Consider the following 20,360-nt stretch of genomic DNA (forward strand, 5'->3'; position numbering starts at 1 on the left):
CCCCAACCCTCCGTCTTAGGGACCCCATGGGTTCCTGTCCGATCGAGGTTAGGAATTTTGGTGTGCTTTCTTTTTCTCATTTTCCCCTCCTTCCAGTCCTTTATAGCAAACCAGGAGCTGTGTCCGTGAGCTTGTAGCCCCGCATTGCCTTTCCTAGGCTCATGTGCCCTTTCCTTTTATCCAGTGTCCACTGCCATCCAGATGGCATATTGACACTATAAATGGTGGCCAGAAGCTTTGGAAGACATTGCTAAAACTTCTGGTGTTTTTTGCTGCAATATGGCACCTCTGTCATCCAATTCCTACTCCAACTCCTTTAGGGCTCCTGGACCCAATTCCAATGTGGGAGGATTCCCACCCCAACCCCAGTCCACCAAGCAATTCCCAGACACCAGCAGCATGTTTGAGAATTCAGTTCAATTCTGACACCTTTTACGGGGAGATCATCAGATCCCACAGGGCCTGTAAGACTGTTCCCTGGACCCCAACTTCATGGGCCAATGTCACATACAGACCAGGCTGGAAGTCCCCATGACTCCCTCCTAGGATTCGATTAATTTTCTAGAGCAGCTCGCAGAACTCAGGGAAACACTCAGCATTAATCAGTGTATTAAAAGATACAACACAGAACACGAATCAGCAGGCAGGTGAAGAGATACGGAAGGCAGGATCCCCAACAAAGGAGCTTCTGTCCTCTTGGAGCTTGGGGCCCAGCTCTGTGGCACATGGAAGTGTTCTGGTTGCCCAAGCGTGAAAAATGTCTGGAAAGGATAAGAAGACCAGTCCCCTTGTGGGTTTTTCTTTACAGGATACTTTCATATATGTATAAAGCAATTTGTGTTAAGTTATATACTTCACATATGTAGAGTGTATATAACAACATAGATTGCTTTATTAATATACCAGAACACTATATATACACTATGTATATAATGTATATAAAGTATGAATATAAAGTACTGTGTATATGCATAGTGTACTTATATATTACAACATAATATGTACAAGTGTGTGTGTATAGTGTGTATATATATATATATATATATAGTAATGTACATATATTAATAAAGTCATCTCTACACCCCACATGGGGCTTGAACTTGAAGATCCCAAGATCGGGAATTGCGGGTACTTCCAACTGAGTCAGCCCGGTGCTCTGGTGCTGCTGCGTTTTTATGAAAACTGTACGACCTGGCTAGGATTGACTGAGTATTAGCTGATTCAGTCTCCAGCCCGTCTTCCCTCCCCAGAAGTCAGGGGGTGGGATTGCGAGTTCATATGATTAGTCCTCCTGTCCACCAGCCCGTGCCCTTTGGTGAGGGTAGGGGCGAGCCCTAAAGTCACGTTTCTTGGTAGCAAGACACCCATGTCACCTTCACGGCTCTGAAACATTTTCAGGAGCAGTGGATGTGAAGATTATTAAATGTATTTGAGAAATATATTTTGGTTATCTAAAGCACCAAATATATGTAGTTTTTACAAATCATTATATTGCAGCAACACTCAAGCTGTTCTAGGACCATCAGTGGCTCGTCCCTGATTTCCGAGGGCTGTGTTTGTAGCCTATGGCCCCCTGCGTCTGCTGTCTCAGCTGTCCTGCACCATATCCCCCCACATACCTCATCCAGGTCCCGGATCGGCCAAATCTGGTCCAGTCCGCCTTCTCCTAAGTTAGCTCACGAGTTCTCAGTTCTGTGCAGGCTTTTCCCGTATGGAAACGTGCATCAGTCCTGCAGGCTCTTGTGGTATCATCTTCTTCTCTCGGCTGTCTGACGCTTCACCACCTTGCACTTACGCCCGTGTTTTCTCCCGTGCACATTATAGGTTGTTTTAAGGCAGAATGACTGCCTGTTCCCGCCACCTTGGAGACTAGATAAATACGTCGCACGTGAGAACTACTAATCTTTATTTGTTGATTTATCAGTTGTTAATTTGAACAGGTTGGAATGTGCAGAATGCTGGGTGCTTTGCTTTAATGGTTTCTATTTATTTAATGTAACGTAATTATGGGTTCTGTTTCCTGATTATTGGACGTGTGTGAAAATTTGAATTTTTTAGGACATTTTATGCTTCAGAATTTATTGTAATTGGTCTTTAGGTAATAGAATTTCCTTTGCTGGTAATGCAATATAAGGCAGTATACTTTCCTTTTATGGAAGTGTGTGGTTCAGTGTAAGATATGGACGCTTGTGCTCATTTGTCCAGACGGTTCACCAAAGCGATATCCACAATTTCACTCTTTGTCAGTAGTTCGGCTCTGAAGGGTTGCATCCCTTTGTCTGTGATATGAAATAGTCCTCTTGGTTATGATTTCATAAGTACCTTGGAATCTGTAACACCCACCTAGGGCATTTTGGAGCTGAATCCTTTCTGAGATCATAGCGGTTTAGAAATCTCACAGATTAGCAAAGTACTTTTCAGTTTCCAAATGCCTTTCACATGTATCACCGCCGCATTAAGCCTTTGCAGCACGTGGCATAAACAGAGCAACGTTCTGTATCGGGAAGAACATTCTTTTGTGTGTGCCAGAGCGTTGGTCCAGCTTCCAGTTCCTGAAGTCTCGACCATAGTCCCTTGCTTTGTTCAGTCAACCTCGTACACCGCCGTTTCCTCCCTCTAAAATGTGAGAATGATGGTAGCCAACGTTACATACCTCTGTCGATCTGGTATTATGGGGCTCCACTGAATAAATAATTTTCAGAGTGCTCTATAAATCCATACAAGTTCTGGTACTCTTTGAAAAATAAAACTTTTCACGGGTTAATATGAACGATTGTTTTCTCATATTTGAGTTAGCAAATGGAGGCTGAGTAATTACGTGATTTTCTCACAGTCGTGGGTTAGACGCATGGCGGAGATGGGGTTCACTCCCAGGCGTGGTGTGCCTCTATCCTGCACCGGCTGCGTGGCCACAGCCCATGGGGTGTTCCTGAGAATCCGGCCTGTCGTTGGCCTGCTCACCCACACATACCTCATTCCAAAATAGTAAATTCAGTTACTTTTTTGGTGGGTTTCTCTCTCCCTCTCTCCCTTTCTCTCTCTCTCTCTCTTTTAATTTGATCCGGGCACTTACAGTTGTGATATGTCATAAATTCCAAAACAGTTGTCTCCATGTAGTATTTTTCTTATGGAAATGAGATTTGAGTCTGCCCTCTTTTGACAAAATCCGCCTCCCCCCTTTTTTAATCTGGAAAAACAAGATGCTCTTTCTTTTTGCTTAAAGGATGAGAGAAACGGTTGGGCTTTTTTACCTGCCTCCCACCCCCACCCCCGCCCGTCTTTTACTGAAGTCATTTCACCTGGCTCAGAGCACCATGAAGAAATAGAGCTTTGGCAAATGGATCCTGCAAAGATTTACTCGTATGTCCATATTCAGGCTTTTCTTGTCAGATAATTTTTACAGAGGGATTATTAAAAGAAAACGTTGGCCGTCATTAATAACATTTTGTGCTGTGTCTTTAGACACGGATGATGACTGGTTATTGGAAAGGCGGCAGGCGAGCTGGTGAAGTAGAACTTTAAGTAAACGGCATCTCCTGATGTCGCACTTGGCAGAGACCGGTGCTAGGTTAGCAAGAAGACAAGTGTGTCAAGCATTGCTTCCATTAGCGTCTCACAAGTATGCCTCTTTTTGTAAGTGGTGTTTGTTTTATATAAAGTATTTGTTCCCCAGCCTGGCAGGAGTAGGCTCACGTGGAATTGTGGAGCTCTCCCAGGACCGACGCTCTTTAATGCCCCCATGTCTAGGGTTGTGCCAAGGCCGCTGTGCACGTGTGCCGTTCGCCTGTGTCACGATCTACATTCTCAGCGACGATCCAAAGCAACGTGAACTATGCTGAGACACCGTCGGCCACATCGCACTGAGCGGTTTCATATGGAATGAATGCTTGTTGGATGATTCCTGAATAAAATGATAAGGACTTAACGTGTCAGTAGCTGAGCTTGTGTCCATGAAAAATCCCCAGGTGTTATGGAGGGGGTCCTCCTGCATCGTAGGACGTGTCTCCAAACGAACAAAATCTCCAAGTATTCTGAGGAGTGCCAGTAATTCACTTCAAATGGTCTTGAGAAGGAATTTGGTCTAGATAGACTTATTAAGTGACCGTTAGACTTTTTTGGCTCAGAGCCCACGTCTTAAAACAAACACAGAGAAGTCTGAGGATAAGGAATCAGACATACCTTTCGACCTTTAGGAAACAAAACTAACTCTTGAAGGAACTCATAAAATATGTAAGGGAGACAAGTTTTGTTTTGTTTTGTTTTAAGATTTTATTTATTTGAGATACAGAGCACTCACACACGCGTGCCTATGTGCATATACAAACAGGTGGGAGGGGCATAGGAAGAGGGAGAAGCAGTCTCCCCGCTGAGCAAGGAGCCTCTGCAGAGCTCCATACCAGGACCCCGAAACCATGACCTGAGCCAAAGGCAGATGCTTAACTGACTGAGCCATCCAGGGACACCGGAAGATAAGTTTTCAAAGTGACTTCATTGCTGTTAGAAAAATGGTCTTCTTTTACAGTTGTTATATTGCAAAAAACTATGCATTTGTTTTAACATGCTTGGGAGAGGTGGACACCCGGGAGCTTGGGACAAGCTTGTGTAGCTCTTGGAAAAGTATCATGGAAAAGCTCAACTTTTTAAAAAATTAAAATAACTAAAAAATGAATTGTTCATATGCAACATTAAAGAATATAAAATGTAAAATATTCTTACAAGAAATAGATCGGATCTTACTTAGTGAGAAATAAAACAAAGGAACAATATTGACTCTTTTTGTTTGTTTTGGAGAGGGAGAGAGAGGGTCTTAAGCAGGCTCCATATTCAATGTGGAGCCCGACTTGACCTCACAACCTGGGATCATGATCTGACCTGAAATCGACAGTCACTCAAGGAGCTGAGCCACCCAGGTGACCCTATGGACTCCCCCCACCCCCATCAAATCCTGTAGCACTTCTTCCTGCTCCCCCAGCTTTACTGAGATACAATTCGCAACCTTGTTTCACTTAAGTTGTACCTTGATACACATACATTTTGGGAAATGTTTACTGCAATCAGACCGTTCTTTTCAAAGTTTAGTAAGCATCAGAGTTTCTTGGAGAACTTGCTAATAGAGACTCCTGGGTCCCGATCCCAGAGATTCTGACCCTAGGTCTGGGGGCAGGCCGTGAGCTTGCATTTCTGATCACCTGCTGGGTGAGGTTCATACTGTCGGTCATCGATCGCACCGTGAGCAGCGTTGCTGTGACAGGCAGCTGACGCGTGGACAGTAGAGCGCCTTAGACTTTAAACTATATTTTAAAACACAGGGGGAGTTGGCTACCAAGTGGAGTAAAAAAATAATGAAAAAAAAATACATCTTTATAGATCCCGAATTCTAGGGTATACTTATCTGGAATTTAACTGAGAACGTTGATCCTAATTGGAAAATTTATTAAGAATGAAGAATGAAATAAAAATCATATAGATCAAATAATAATGACCTGATGGGAGCCAGCAGTAAGCCAGTGTTTAGAGAACTGACATTTAACTATATGGGAATATTCATTTTGACTCATTAAAACATAAAATTGAGAATCAACTCTCTATTCATATTAATGTAACATTTTAATTTCAACCATGAGGACTGGCTGTGATCTCTTATTTATTACTATATATTGTATATAGTATATATGGTACTATATATTATATAAGCTTACTGTATTTTATGTAGTATATATAGTATATGCAGAATATGTAATGCTGTGGTGTACATATATATGTGTATATACAGAGTTCCATGGGGTGGTAGTACAGCATATGTAACATATACAGTATGTATATAGTATAGATATGGTATGTAATCATTATATTTTATACATTATACAAGTACTATACATAGTAATAAATTAAATAAACAGGTACACATAATAGTACTATAGATCCTACTATATATATAGCAGAAAAGTATATATACGTGTATATATACTTTTTTCAACAATATTCTTTGTTATATATATAATGCATATACATTTAATATAGATAACATACTATTATATATACTATACATTATTATTATTAACTATTTATTATTATGATTGCTAATGAATAATGGAGCCTAGTTATTGACTTTGATTTGTTACTGTGTACGGTAATAACATTTTAAACACATATTCAGACTTTATTCTCTGTTCTGAAACTCATGTCAGAGAGTTTATTCTGCATATTTCGGTAGATTTAATATATCTAATATTTGGTAAATTTTCACGTTACGATGCATTCAATGTATTATAATAGAGTAATTAAACTGGGTGTGTATTAATGCGGTCAGACCCACCGAGCTGAAGGTAAGTTAACTGTCATGTTATATATAGATACTTAATATGAAGCAACTTCACCCAATTCCCTGCGGACTTTATAGAGAACACTCCTACGTTGCCAATTGTAAAGCACGTTCATGTTAAACTTTCTGAAAAAACAAAATTCGTCTGTGACGACCACATTTAGAAAACATTTTTTTAAGATTTTATTTTGAAGTCCTCTCTGCACCCCCACGTGGCGCTCGAACTCCCAGCCCCGAGATTGAGAGCTGTGCTCCACCCACCCAGCAGCCGGGCGCCCCTAGAAAACATTTCTTACCAAATACAGAGACTCTCATCCGGGCAGATGGTGCGTGTCCGAGGGTGAACATCGTGTCCCGTGTCCCCTCCAGGCTCTTGCAATCGCATGGACACAGGCGGCTTCTGCTGTGTCCTGACGCTCTCGCTCATGCGCCCGTCCTGCCCCACTCCGAGGATGCCCCGAGCAGCGACGGTGCCCAAAGCCGCAGCAGAAGCAGGTGGGGCAGGGGCAGGGGAGCAGGTGCTTCTCCCTGGGCTGTGTCTCACCCGCGCTTTCTGTCCTCTGCTTTTCCCCCAGTGCCTGGAGCCGTGCAGGGAGTCGTGGGACCCAAGGAAGCAGCAGTGCCAGAGCTTCTGTGAGGTAAGGGGACCCCCGTGCGGCCCGAGGTCCCCCGGCCACCTGACAGCCCACCGCCCGGGCCAATGGCACCGAGGGCCGCCGCCTTCCGCCGCGGGCCAGACCTCCGTTGACCGCAGAGGGGGTGGCTGTGCGGGTCTTGAGACGCCACTCATGGGAAGAGGAGAAACACAGTTGAGCTGCCTTAAAGCCAAGCCTCTCAGTGCTTCTGTCACTGGAGGCAACTTTAGGACATAAGCATAGAGACGGGGACCGTCTTCGAGGTAGAAACTGCTGCTGTCCCCCTTCTCTCCGTCCCGGCTGTCGTCCGAGTCCCTGTCAGCGTGCTGTTGATGCGCTCGTGCTGCTCGGGTTCTCCGCCTTTTCCGCTCACCGTCCCCCGTGGCCCCATATGCTGGGTGGGAGGCTCTACGGGGGGGGGGGGGGGGTTTGCAGGCCCAGAATAGAGGGTGTGACTGCCCCGCACACCGGCCGCCTGGACCCCCGTGCTGCTGCGGAGGGCGGGAGCCGCTGCGGGACCGTCTCCTCCAGGGCAAGTCGGGGTCGGCTCAGAGGCAGCCAGGAGGACGTGGGTTGGTCCGCCACCGCCCCTGGCAGGGCAGAGGAGGGAGAGCGGGACCGTCTCCTTCCAGCCGGTGGGGAGCAGCGGTGGGAGAGTCCCCTCCAGCCAACAGGGCAGCTGTGTCCAGGGCTGGGAGAGCGGACGGGAAGGCCTGTGGCCCGGCCCGGAGTGCTGGGCTGGGACGCCCCTGAAGGGACGGGGAGGCCGGAGGGAGCCCTGCCAAGCCCCCAGCACACAGCCCGCGGGAGCCCGCCCCTGCCCTGCGCGAAGAGCTCCTGGGGCCCCGTGGCCTGTGTTTCAACCGGGAGGGCGCGCAGGGTCCAGTCCGAGCATCCGAATGCAGACCGGGGTGACAGGAGCGGTATCCGTGTGTAGGACGCAGGTACCCGCGGGCCGGACACTGCTCCCTGTCCCTACACGCGGGGAGAAGAGCAAAGCGCCTGGCGCGTGGGCGACAGTGCTGTGGGTTCGCGCGGAGGCCCGGGCGGGGGGAGCCTGTCTGGTCCACCGGCTCCACCCTAGGCAGACGGACCCAGCCTGAAACTGCAGCGCCGGCCGCACTCCTTCCCTGCGTCCCAGCGCGCTGCGACTCGACTTCCCTCGACAGCGGGCGGGGGTCATGGCGTGCCTGGGTTCTCCAAGTGAGGTGTTCCGCACGGTTGCAGAGGAGCGGAGTGCGGGGGGCGGGGGGAGCGTGGTGCTTCTCAGCACGCGCACGTTCGGTGCGGGATTGTCCTAGTCTCCCTTCTACTCGGCTCTGCAAGTTCTGCTCAGCACGTGCTGGCGGGCGCTGGCAGGTGGTGGTTTGCGCGCGCTTCCGTGATGAGTCCGTGTTGCTGGGAGCGCGTCGGACCTGAGGGCTACGGCTGCTGCAGTCGTTGGAGCATTTTGTAGTGGTGAAAACTGGGTGCCTCCAGTGATACTGAGGACTGGCCAAAGTCCTAGTTATTTACCCCAATTGCTCTGCAAGGACACTCACCGTTAGGCTCATGGTTGGGTGTGAACTCCCATAGAGGAAGAACCTTCCCGTGCCTTTGTATCCAGCCCTTCTGGGTGGTGGAGCTGGGACACAGGCCTCGGTCATGGTTTTTGTCTTCCCTCAAGGGAGCTGACGTATCATCCATCCATTCTCCCCAGAACAATTTGGCTTCTTCAGGGATTCCGTCCAGACTTTTCCAGAAAACATATGCTGACCCCGCCTTCAATTTCATGTGTCTTTATATTAGTTATCTCTTGCTGCCTAACAAATGCCCCCAAGCTTTGGGGCTTAAAACAACACTCGTTCGTTCGTTCGTTCCTTCCTTCCTTCCTTCCTTCCTTCTTCCTTCCCTCCCTCCCTCCCTTCCTCTTTCTTTCTTTCTTTCTTTCTTTCTTTCTTTCTTTCTTTCTTTCTTTCTTTCTTTCTTTCTTTCTTTCTTTCTTATTGTGTTATGTTAGTTGCCATAGAATACATCATCAGTTTCTGTTGCAGTGTTCCAAGATTCACTGTCTATGCACCACACCCAGTGTTCCATGCAATCCGTGCCCTCCTCAATACCCACCACCAGGCCCTCCCATCCCCCCATGCCTGTCCCCTCCAAAATCCTCAGTTTGTTCCTCAGAGTCCACAGTCTCTCAGGCTTCGTCTCCTCCTCCAATTTCCCCCAATTCACTTTTCCTTTCCTTCCCACGTCTTCCGTGTTATTCCTTATGCTTCACAATTAGGCGAAACCATATGATAATTGGCTCTCTCTGCTTGACTTACTTCACTCAGCATAATCTCCCCCAGTCCCGTCCATGTTGCTGCAAAAGTTGGGTATTCATCCTTTCTGATGGAGGCATCATACTCCATAGTGTATATGGACCACATCTTCCTTATCCATTCGTCCGTTGAAGGGCATCTTGGTTCTTTCCACAGTCTGGTGGCCGTGGCCATTGCTGCTATGAACATTGGGGTACAGATGGCCCTTCTTTTCACTCCATCTGTATCTTTGGGGTAAATACCCAGTAGTGCAATTGCAGGGTCATAGGGAAGCTCTATTTTTAATTTTTTGAGGAACCTCCATGCTGTTTTCCAAAGTGGCTGTACCAGTTTGCATTCCCACCAACCGTGTAAGAGGGTTCCCCTTTCTCCACATCCTCTCCAACACATGTTGTTTCCTGTCTTGTTAATTTTGGCCATTCTAACTGGTGTAAGGTGGGATCTCACTATTGTTGTGATTTGAATCTCCCTGATGGCTAGTGATGATGAACATTTTTTCATGTGTCTGATAGCCATTTGTATGTCTTCATTGGAGAAGTGTCTGTTCGTGTCTTTTGCCCACTTTTTGATGTGATTATATGTTTTTTGAATGTTGAGTTTGAGGAGTTCTTTATAGATCTTGATGTTAGCCCTTTGTCTCTACTGTCATTTGCGAATATCTTCTCCCATTCCGTGGACAAGATGTTTCTTATCTCACAGTTTCTGTGCATTGGGAGTTTGGACACGACTTAAAGGTGTTCTTTGAGTCAAGGTCCCACAATGCCGTCATCAGGGTGTCTGCCGGGCTTGCTTTCTCATCTGCGGGCTCAGCTGCTTCTGCTCACGGTCGGCCTCCAGGCTCATGGTGGTCATCGGCAGAACACATCCCTTACGGTTGTGCGAGTGAAGTCCCATTCCCTCGGTGGCTGTTGGCTGGAGGCCACTCTCACCTCTGAAGGTTGCCTGCAGTTCCTCACCACATACCCTCCCCGCCAGGCCGGGCTCAACATGGCTAGTTACTTTTTCAAGGCCAGTGAGACCTCTCGGCCCACAGTCTGCTGAGACCAAGCTTTCCATAATACAACACTCTCTGGAGGGACACCTCTTCCCCTTTGCCATGTTCTGCTGGTTAGAAGCAAGTCGCAACGGCCACCAACACACACACACACACGCCAAGGGAGGTGATGTTACTGAAGGTCATCCGAAACCTCTCTTGCTAGCAGTGACAAATGTGACAGCACACTTCCGTGATAGCTCTTCTCTCTGAAACAGCCGTGAGGGCTGCGGAACCCAATGCAGTTGATAGAAATGGGACTCATGGACCAATGGTGACTCCTGCTCCAGCAGGAGAGGTGAGCTGGACCCGGAGAGCCGGGACAAGTCAAGGCCGGTTCACAGACCTCAGCCCGCTGGTCCCACCACTCGAGCTCCTGTTTCCCGTCAGTTCCTCTCGGCCGTCTTCATCTCCGCGTCTTGTTTCCTTCCGTGTTGCGTTCACGTGTGCGTCCCACGTTGACGGAGACCGAATCCTGCAGGACCGATCCCTGTTTCGGCGTTTGGAGGCTGATCGTTCCCTGAGGCAGCCCTAAGACAATCCCATCTGCCTCTCGCTTCCCCCGTCACTGCTCCGCGTGCCTACAAGATCCCTGTTTTCACGAACCTGCCACGCTTTCCCTTCGTAAACATTTACACCCAGGAGGACTCTACAGTTCATTCCTCTCCGGGTGGAATGGCTGAACCGTTGGGTTGGAGCCAGTGTGTTGATTTGCAAGACACTCTGAGCTTTATTTGTCTTTGAAGGCACGGTTTGCCTCCCGTTGTTACAGGTGAAGGTGTATAGGAACTCGGCCTCGCCGGCTCGCGGGGCTTCCGTCGCAGGCCGCGTCGGGGCCGTCCGGCAGCAGAGCTGAGGACCTGTGATGGGTCCGGAGGTGCACGAGGCTGAGGCTGCTTAGTTTTCGACCTCTTGCCCTACGCGAAGAAGCGGTCCTAATCCTGCCCTGACCCTGCCGGACCCTTCAGAACGTTGTTGCTTCCTGACCTGTACGCCCAGCACCTGTTTCTAAACAAAACTCCATTGTTCTTGCTATTTTATTCACGAAATCAGTTTTCCTCCGTAAGAGAGGTCTTTGGAGGTGTCGTCACGATCAGTCACCTAGAGTGGGTCTGTGGCTGCCACACACACTGTCTCCTTAACTTCGCGTCTGATCCTTTCTACAGTTCAAGCTGCTGCCACAGTTAAGGATGTTAACCCTTAGATGGAAGAGTTGACTGTGTCAGAGCCGGAATCGTGCAGGATGCCTTCTTTGGATCACATGGGAGAATTTTCCCCATGTCGGGTTTGGGAGGATGGGTCATGCTTTACGTTTAAATGTTCCCTTCTTACAATTTCAGGCATCTAAGTTATCAAGGAAACTACTCTTTTCCTTTCTTAATGGTATAAAATCAAATTTTGTCTTAAAATTGCTGTTGTCTGAGTTTTAAGGGAACGTGATACCTGTAGTTTGAGACACTGCCTTGCTGAAGGACACACCATCTCTCATCTTTAGGAATGACGTTTCTGATTTCACGATGTTCCCCCCCGGTGGGAGCACGTCGGCAATGTGAAGTGTGCGCTAGGGTTACAGAGAAGCTGAGAACACCCCCCCCCCCGCCCCCGTCAGAGGTCCACTGACGAGACCTGTGTCCCGGGCTTAGAGGAAAGCTGTTCCCAGACCAGCCTGGATTCCAACAGATCCAGTTCTTCTCAGTGTATGCACAGGAAGAGGAAGGTTTGCACTGGACCACAGATAGGATTCCCGATTTCTTTTTGTTTGTTTGTTTTGTTTTGTTTTGTTTTGTTTTGTTTTTTTGCTTTTCAAAATGTTTTTTTTGTTTTTTGTTTTTTGTTTTTGCTTTTTAAAATGTTTTCCAAGCTTCTTATATTGGATTTTCACATCGATTCTTATAAGAAGTTAAGCCTGAGTTTTACTGGGTAAACTTAAGGGGCAATAGGACTGACATACAAGGGGGAAATGGTGTTATCTGCCCAAGATCCCATGTTTAACGGCTTCTTCCAGAAGAAGATCTGGAATCCAGGTGCACCCCTCCTAAGTCTGCTCTGTGTCCCAGGACAGAGTGGAGGAGGAAGTCATACTCCCCCCAGCAGGAAATGAATCTGAGCCTGTGTCTAACATAATGTTCTTGGCCAGCTGTCTGGGCTTGAACCCATGAACACCCTTGGAACAACAAGGGAGGTTTGCTTATGCAAAATCCTGGTTAATTAAGGGCACTTCAAGTAACTGAAGGAACAACAAGGCTCCTTACGACTTTGGATGCCCCGGTCCGTAGAATGTTCCAGTCCTCCTTACAACACACGTCAGAAACTAAAGCTGTTGGGGTTTATCACGCTCCTAAGGGGGCTTTCTGACACTCAAAACTTGTTATCCTTTCAGTGCTCCAGAACCCAGCGCACGCAGTAAATGCCTCCCTTCAGGAATGGAAGCCGCACCTTCTGGTGCCTGGGACAGCAGTCAAAGGGTTAAATGTATGGGAAGAAGTTGAGTGCCGAACAAGAAAACGGTGTCATATGCCCAGGTGTGCGTGTCTGCCGAGGGGATGGTAGACACAAGACTCAGCACAGGTGTGTTGGGGGTGTCAGGGTGGAGTTTGTGGAAGGTTTCTTCCGAAACCTCCACGTTCCGTGCTGAAATCCCGTGAGTGGCCAGGAGTGGTCGTAAGACAGGGTGCAGGCGCGGGGCACAGGCATGGAGCTCATTTTCAAAAAACAGTGGCTTTTATTATTATACATAGGAAACCTTTATTTTTAGAAATGATAAGCCTTTACCTTTACATTCTTGTAACACATGAAAGTGTTCCTTGTATTTCTGGATTGTGATCTTTGGGTGCTGGGGGTGGAAAGTGCGGACTCTGTCCTGGTTTCCCTCTCAATTTAGCAGATAGTGGGAGTCATGGAATGAAACATTTCAAGGAATGCTTATGAAGTTTTACAGTTATCGTGAGATTTCTTTTACCTGCATCTTAGAAAGGAAGTTATCCTCATTATATCAAATTTTATAGCCCTGTAGAAGGACAAAATCAAGCCTACTGAGTGACTTCTTAACGTTGTTTGGTAATTTATTGGCTAGACGGGACATGTTCTCCATGGAATGTAGGCTTTTTCCCCTCATTTTTTGAAATAGGGAGACTCCATTTTCATTAAATTTTTATATGACGCCAGGGGAATATAGAATCATATGAGATTCAACTACAGGACACTTGATGAGTTTTGCAAGTTGATAAAAAAAAAAACCAAAACCCTGAAGATTGGAGATTATTCTGAATGATTTGAAGACCTATCTGGATGTGAAAGAGGGACAGAGCAGGTAGAAGGAGTTAAGGGAATGGGCTGGAAATCCTAAGAGCATCAAATTTAAGTAAAATGAAAATAAGCAAATAAATAAGTAAAATAAAAATCTCATGAAAGGTGTTTGTACAACACTTAACCAGTGTCTGAACATGGGAAACACTGAGAGGATATTAGCCATTTTTACTCTGAAGGAAAAGGCAAGGTTAACATTTTTGAATTCTGTGATAGGTCAGTGAGGTAGAGGCTGATGAGGAGTTTTGTCCTGATGAGGTGACTGGAAGCAGATCAGAGGGTTTCGTGGAGGAGGAGTCATCAACGTCTCCAACTCTTGGTTGTCAGATAGAAAGTACGGGGAGAAATGCAGACACAATACACACAACTGTTTGTGTACATTTAGGTTCCTTCACCAAGACCACATGTGTGGGAGAAGGGGAGAGAAAGGGCCGTGGCCAGGGGCTTACCATCTGAGGACATGAGTTTTGAGTACCTTTCCTTTGGGAAGACTTGACTCCACTCGTGTGCTCAGGGAAACGAGTCCTGTGAGGCATGTGAAGTTGGAGAGTGGGTCAGCGTGGGTCAGAAGCCCAGAGTTCTGGAGTATGAAAGCAGGGATGAGTCACAGGGACACCCACTTCCCCTGTGAAAGCCTAGTCCAGCATCCAGGATGGTCCAGACCCCACTGTGCGCACAGATCACCTGGGTGTGGTTTAGGCGTGCACATTCCGACTCACTGGGCCTGTGCTGTGGGCCCCCAGAGCCTGCATTTCCCACGGACAGTGCTGAGGCCGTGGGCCCAGGGGCTGCCCTGCACAGCAAGAACGTGGATCTCCCTCTGCGGTGTTGGGGTTCCCTGCCAAGCGCTCACTTACACTTGCCTGTGAATTCTGTGACGTCTTTGTGTTTTCTTCTGTGATATTCTGTACAGAGAAAAGATGCAGTCACTGGTAAGGACTGAAAATAAACAGATGAGGATGGTGTTTAGAGGAAAAGGCCCCACGTTCCTAATCACTCAAATTGCAGAACTTTAATTGTGGGTTTGTCTCCATCCCTTCACGAAAGGTATTTGACTAGGTATAGAATTCTAGGTTGACTTTTTTTTTTTAATTAGTAGTTTAAAAATCTCTCTTCATTTTTTTGTCTTGTATGTTTTCAGAAAAATCTCTTGACATTCTCATTTTCTTGTTGTATATAAAATGTCTTTGTATTTCCCTGTCTGCTTTGAAGATTTTCTTGCTGTATCTGGTTTTAAGCAATATAATGATGGAGTCATGACTGGGTCGTCTTTCTACTTCTTGGGCTTGGGGGAGATGCTTCTAATTCTAATTGGGCTTATAGTTTTAATAAAATTTTTTACATATCAGCCAATATTCATTCCTTCTTTCTTTCTTTCTTTTAAAGTTTTTTTTTTAAGATTTTATGTATTTATTTGACAGACAAAAATCACAAGTAGGCAGAGAAGCAGGCAGAGGGAGAGAGAGGGGGAAGCAGGCTCCCTATTGAGCAGAGAGCCCAATGCGGGGCTTGATCCCAGGACCCTGGGATCATGACCTGAGCCGAAGGCAGATGCTTTAACCCACTGAGCCACCCAGGCGCCCCAATCTTTCTTTCTTTCTTTCTTTCTTTCTTTCTTTCTTTCTTTCTTTCTTTCTTTCTTTCTTTCTTTCAGAAAGACTGTGCATCAGTAGGTTGGGGGTGAGAGTGGGGGAGAGGGAGAGAGTGCATCTCAAGCAGACTCCATACCCAGCATAGAGCCCAACATGGGGGTCAATCTCATGACCCTGAGATCATGACCTGAGCTGAAATCAAGAGTTGGCTGCTTAACTGACTGAGCCGGCCAGGTGGCCCTGTTTATGAGCCAATATTTTTTTCTATCCCATTCTCTGTATCCTCTCCTTCTGGGACTCTAATTATACATGATAGACTTTGTATTATGACCTGGGTCACTGAGTGTTCTGATCGTGTTTCCCCACCCACCCACCCTGCTTTATTTTGCTAATTTTCACCACTGTATCTGCAAGTTCCCTTCTTTGGAGAGTGCCTGACATTCTTAAGATGCTCTCGGGCATAGTTTTCATTTCTTCATGTTTACTTCTGGAAGTTCCATGCAGGTCTTTCTGTGTCTTTCTCCCACATTCCTGGGCAGACAGAGCACATTTATAATGACTTTTAAAATGTCCATTTCTGCTAACTCTGTCACCTCTATCATTTCTGGTTTTGTTTCTTTAGATTTCTTTTTTCTCTTTTTCCTTTTGGACTTACGACTGGTCTCTGAAGGGAGAGGATGTGGTCTTGTGGGACTGAGCCTGTCCTTGTGGGATCTGAAGCTGTTTGCTGATAGATGGTGTCAGAACTGAGTTGAATTGTAGGACACGCAGCTGGTGTGCGGAACTGCCATACCAGCATTGAAATTGGGGACATAGAACTTTTCAGTGTGTAAGAGGGTAAAGTGTGTATCTTTTCTAAAGTATGATTCTACTTGTACCTTGAATGGGTGTGATGGTTTTGCACAGTTGGCCAGTGTTTGCAAAACTCTTTGAGATGGAAGGCTTTTAAAAGCTTAAAAACATAATAAAAGAATAAACAGCTACATTTCACAAGTTCAGAATTTGTTCCTCTTTTTCTTCTTCCTTTTTTTTTTTTAATTTTAAGGAGGCTCCATGCCCAACATGGAGCTTGAACTCATGACCCTGAGATCAGGGGTCACATGCTCTACCAACGGAGCCAGCTACATGCCCCTAGAATTCATTCCTCTTTGCGAGTAATTATGTATATGGGGATTTTAGGCAATCCGTAATTAACCTGTATTGTTTCCCATTGTTTTTTTGTAGGATTTGTACAACTATATTTAAAAATTCCGATACTCATGTTAATGGCTAACACTGATTTTAACTTTTTGATGTGCCGAAATCTTGCTATTTTTTTGCATACTTAATATTTAGGGTAATAGTACACAATAGTCATAATTATCCCCCTTTTGTATTTGGAGATACTGAGACTTGTAAAATTAGTTTTGCCTCCAAATCCTACGGCTCTTGCCTGACTGATGTATTTGCTATTCCCTCCTTCTAGAATATTCCTCTGTCCTTCACATCATATTCTGTATTCACATCATTCTAAATATTGATGACTTACCTTTTTTTTTTTAAAGATTTATTTATTTATTTATTTATTTGGCACAGAGAGAGATCACAAGCAGGCAGAGAGGCAGGCAGAGAGAGAGGGGGAAACAGACTCCCCACTGAGCAGAGAGCCCGTTGTGGGGCTCGATTCCAGGACCCCGAGGTCACGACTTACCTTTTTTAAGAGCTTTCTCTTTGTCTAATTCTTTTTAAAGAGTTATTTACCGTTTTTTTTTAATTGCAGTATGGTTGACACAGTGTGACATTAGTTTCGGGAGTATCCGTAGTGACTCGGGTTCTGTGTACCTTGTGCTGTGCTCCCCGTCTGTCAGCACACAATAATATTACAGTGGCACTGGCTGTCTTCCCTACACTGCATCTTTTACCCCCGTGACTGTTCATTCCCTTAGGCTAATCCTCTGTTGACCTCCTGTACTTTCATGACTTGCTGTGTCTGCCTTATTTTACTACAAATTAAACTCCTTGATGACTTAGCTGCTTCCTGCAAACTGTATAAGCGGTGAGCATAGCAGAGCGCAATGTCCATACGTTCTCTTGCTCGTCATTCCACGCCTAGCACCTAGCACAGCAGTTTGGCTTGTGGATGAGTATATAAATCCTTCCATGGCGTGATTGTTTCATAGACAGGCCTGGCAATTCCAGATGACAAAATACAGGCAGAAGGGGAGAGAAGGAAATGAGAGTTTAACTGGAGAGCCCTCGCTGTCCCTGGCTCTCGAGGAGTTTTTGAATTTCTGGAATCACATAAGTGCCTAGGGATCTTCCAAAGATCTTCCAGCAAGGTTTCGGAGTGTTGCTCCCAATGGAAGATCTGACCATGGATCTTTCCATACGAGGTGGCACATTGGCCTTCCAAACAAATAGAAAAGCAGGTCAACGAAGAGGAAGTTGAGTTCAGTGTAAGTAAAGATGACTGTCATCTGTCATCTGTCAAAAGGGACACGTCCTCATTGCAAGAGACTTGCCTAACACGCATGTTTCTGATTTTCTTCTATTTTATATTATTCATGGCTAAGGTGTATAATTTGCCCCAGAACCAAATTGATTGTAATCCCATCTAATAAATTAGTGTGTATAATTGAGTTTCCAAGCAAATCATAATTGCATTTATAAGAACAAATTAGAAACATTTGAAAGGAGAATGCTTTTTTCCTATTTCATGCATACTTAGTATTTAAATTCTTTTTTTGAAAGATGCAACTGGCAGTTTTGGTTTTTTTTTTTTTAACACTATAATGTTTTTCTTATTTTGTAGAAATGATATATGCACATTGAAAACTTCATATAAACACAGTAGAATAAAACCAAACCATGACTCCAAATTCTGCCATCCAGAAGAGCCATGTTTACCTGGGCGGAAAAGTTACCGTAGGAAATCTAAGACTGCTCTCTTTACAAATTCCTGATTAAAACGTTGGCCCTTGGCCAGCATGTGGGAACTTAGGTCTGGGGAGGGTTCACATCATTCCCTAACCGACAAGAGGTGCTCCCCAGTCTTACACCATCAGCTCAGCAATGTGGTTTATGATGGGCACCTGTTTCCTCCTAGGAGTCTGGATTTTGGAGACGTGGTACGCAGCAGGTTTCTTTGTGCCCAGCCTCAGTAAAAACTGTGGACACAGAGTCCTTCCTGAACTTGTCTGGTGACAGCATTTCTCATGTGTTGTCACAAGTCCTGTAGGAGGCATCGAGCACATCCTGTGTGATGGCTCCTGTGACAGGACTCCCAGAAGCTCGTCCCTGGTTTGCTCCAGACTTGCCCCTGTGCATGTTTCCCTGTTCCTGACTGTGTTCAGAGCCCACAATATGACTCTATGCTGAGTCCTGTAAGTCCCTGTTGTGAATTATCAGACCTGGGGGCGGTCTTGGGGACCTTGTTACGTTACCATTAAGCAGACACCCTACCTGACATTTCTGTGCATGCTGTCTTTTAATGATGCTTCATGCTTGATACTATTTGAGTATAGTAGAAGAAACAGAAACGCCCAAATTTCAGGGAGAAAGAGATCATGAAAAATATTATGAAATCAAAGCATTATTTTAAAAATTTGATATTTGCCTGATTGTCAACTGATGCCCTCAATTTAAGTTCAGTGTAAGTTACTTAGATGTTCCCCACACCACTCCTATCTACCAATTTTTCTGACATTATTTCCTCATTCTTAGTTTTATTATATCGAATACTTTTCCTTGACCACAATTCCTACTTTTTTCAATTTTCGTTTTATATTTACGTGGGCGATAAAATGATTGAGTCTTTTATGCTAATTTCTTTATACCTGGCTTCTAAATTTGATCATATCTTGGGGCACCTGGCTGGCTTAGTCAATGCAGCATGTGCCTCTGGATCTTGAGGCTATGAGTTCAAGCCAAATGTTGGGTGTAGAGAGGACTTAAAATCTTTTTTAAAAATGTGATCACATCTTACTTTGGTTTTAAAAAGCATCCATAGATACCATTTTCTTTGAAAGCACTCACAACAAAATTTGCCCCCCTGTTACACATGAAGTCCAAATTGAATTGTACAGACTTCTCCTCACATGAGTATACGCATCATTTTCTTTGGGTACTGAGTATTGTAGTGACCCATGTGTTCCTGCCACCTGCCTTCTTTAGAATGGCTGAATGTGGCACTGCATTGTTGAGCAAGAAAGGCCCATGGGTGCCTTATAGGCCCTGAGTTTTTTTTCGGTCTTTGAGAATGTTTCTGTCACATATACTTTTGAATGACAGCTGATTTTTTATATATGTAAACAGATGTGATTATATATATAAACTATAGATAATATGATTTTATGTGTATAAACTATATATATACATATATATATATTTTTTTTATTTTAGTTATTCTTATAGAGCTATTGCTGTATTGGCCCCAGACATAAATTTTGTAGAGAGAAATCGATTGGAAGGAAACCATATTTTCTGCATCGGAATCCACCTGCTGTTTCTACCTGGATGTCTGAAAAGTCAATATTTTCATCCTTGAAGTTCAGTAGCACAAGCTCTATTTCAGTGTTGCTTGTTTTTATCCGTATTCCTGGATAAGATTTCTGTCCTTTTGATTGACATATATATCATTTACGTAATTTATTGTGTGTGTGTGTGTGTGTATGGGAAATATAGACATCAAATATATGCATATATATGTGTGTGTGTATATCAGTCATCCAGTTGATTTCCATATATTATGTATATAAGAACCTATCTGCAGTGCGTTCCCTCTATTCCTGGGTATTTCAAGAGTTACAAGCTCCCGGTGCTGCTCGTAGGAATGCAAGTGGACAGCAGCTGGCTTGGCCGTCTTCCTAGTTTACCCTGAGATATGGTGTGGTCTTTAGAAAGCCATCAGTTGTCATCGTGGCTCTCATGCGTCCTTGTCATGTGATTTGGGATAAATTATAATCTCCCCAGGCTTCTGTTTCATCATTCATAAGACGGAAGTAATGATGGTTATGGGGATTGGGGGGCCTCAGGGAGATGAGTGAGCAGATGACGTGCAGGAGGGATTCTCTACGTGAAGCTGCGTCTGCTTCTGGGCTGGAGCAGGAAAACCCACTCAAGGCCCTGGCTTTTTGCAAAGGCTGCTACCTTTGATGCATGATATGGTTCTGTTGAATTGAATTAAATGCC

General features: G+C 45.3%; 1 protein-coding gene across 1 annotated transcript in view; it reads left to right on the forward strand.

Moving 5' to 3' along the window:
- ANOS1 (anosmin 1) overlaps nt 1-20,360 on the forward strand; it is a 174,307-nt gene that overhangs the window by 92,943 nt on the left and 61,004 nt on the right. Inside the window, exon 3 of the mRNA XM_047714920.1 lies at nt 6,898-6,960. Coding sequence (XP_047570876.1) covers nt 6,898-6,960 — 63 coding nt within the window. The remainder of the gene's footprint in view (nt 1-6,897; nt 6,961-20,360) is intronic.

The sequence above is a fragment of the Lutra lutra genome, chromosome X (genome assembly GCF_902655055.1).
Source record: "Lutra lutra chromosome X, mLutLut1.2, whole genome shotgun sequence".
In the NCBI taxonomy this organism is placed as follows: Eukaryota; Metazoa; Chordata; class Mammalia; order Carnivora; family Mustelidae; genus Lutra; species Lutra lutra.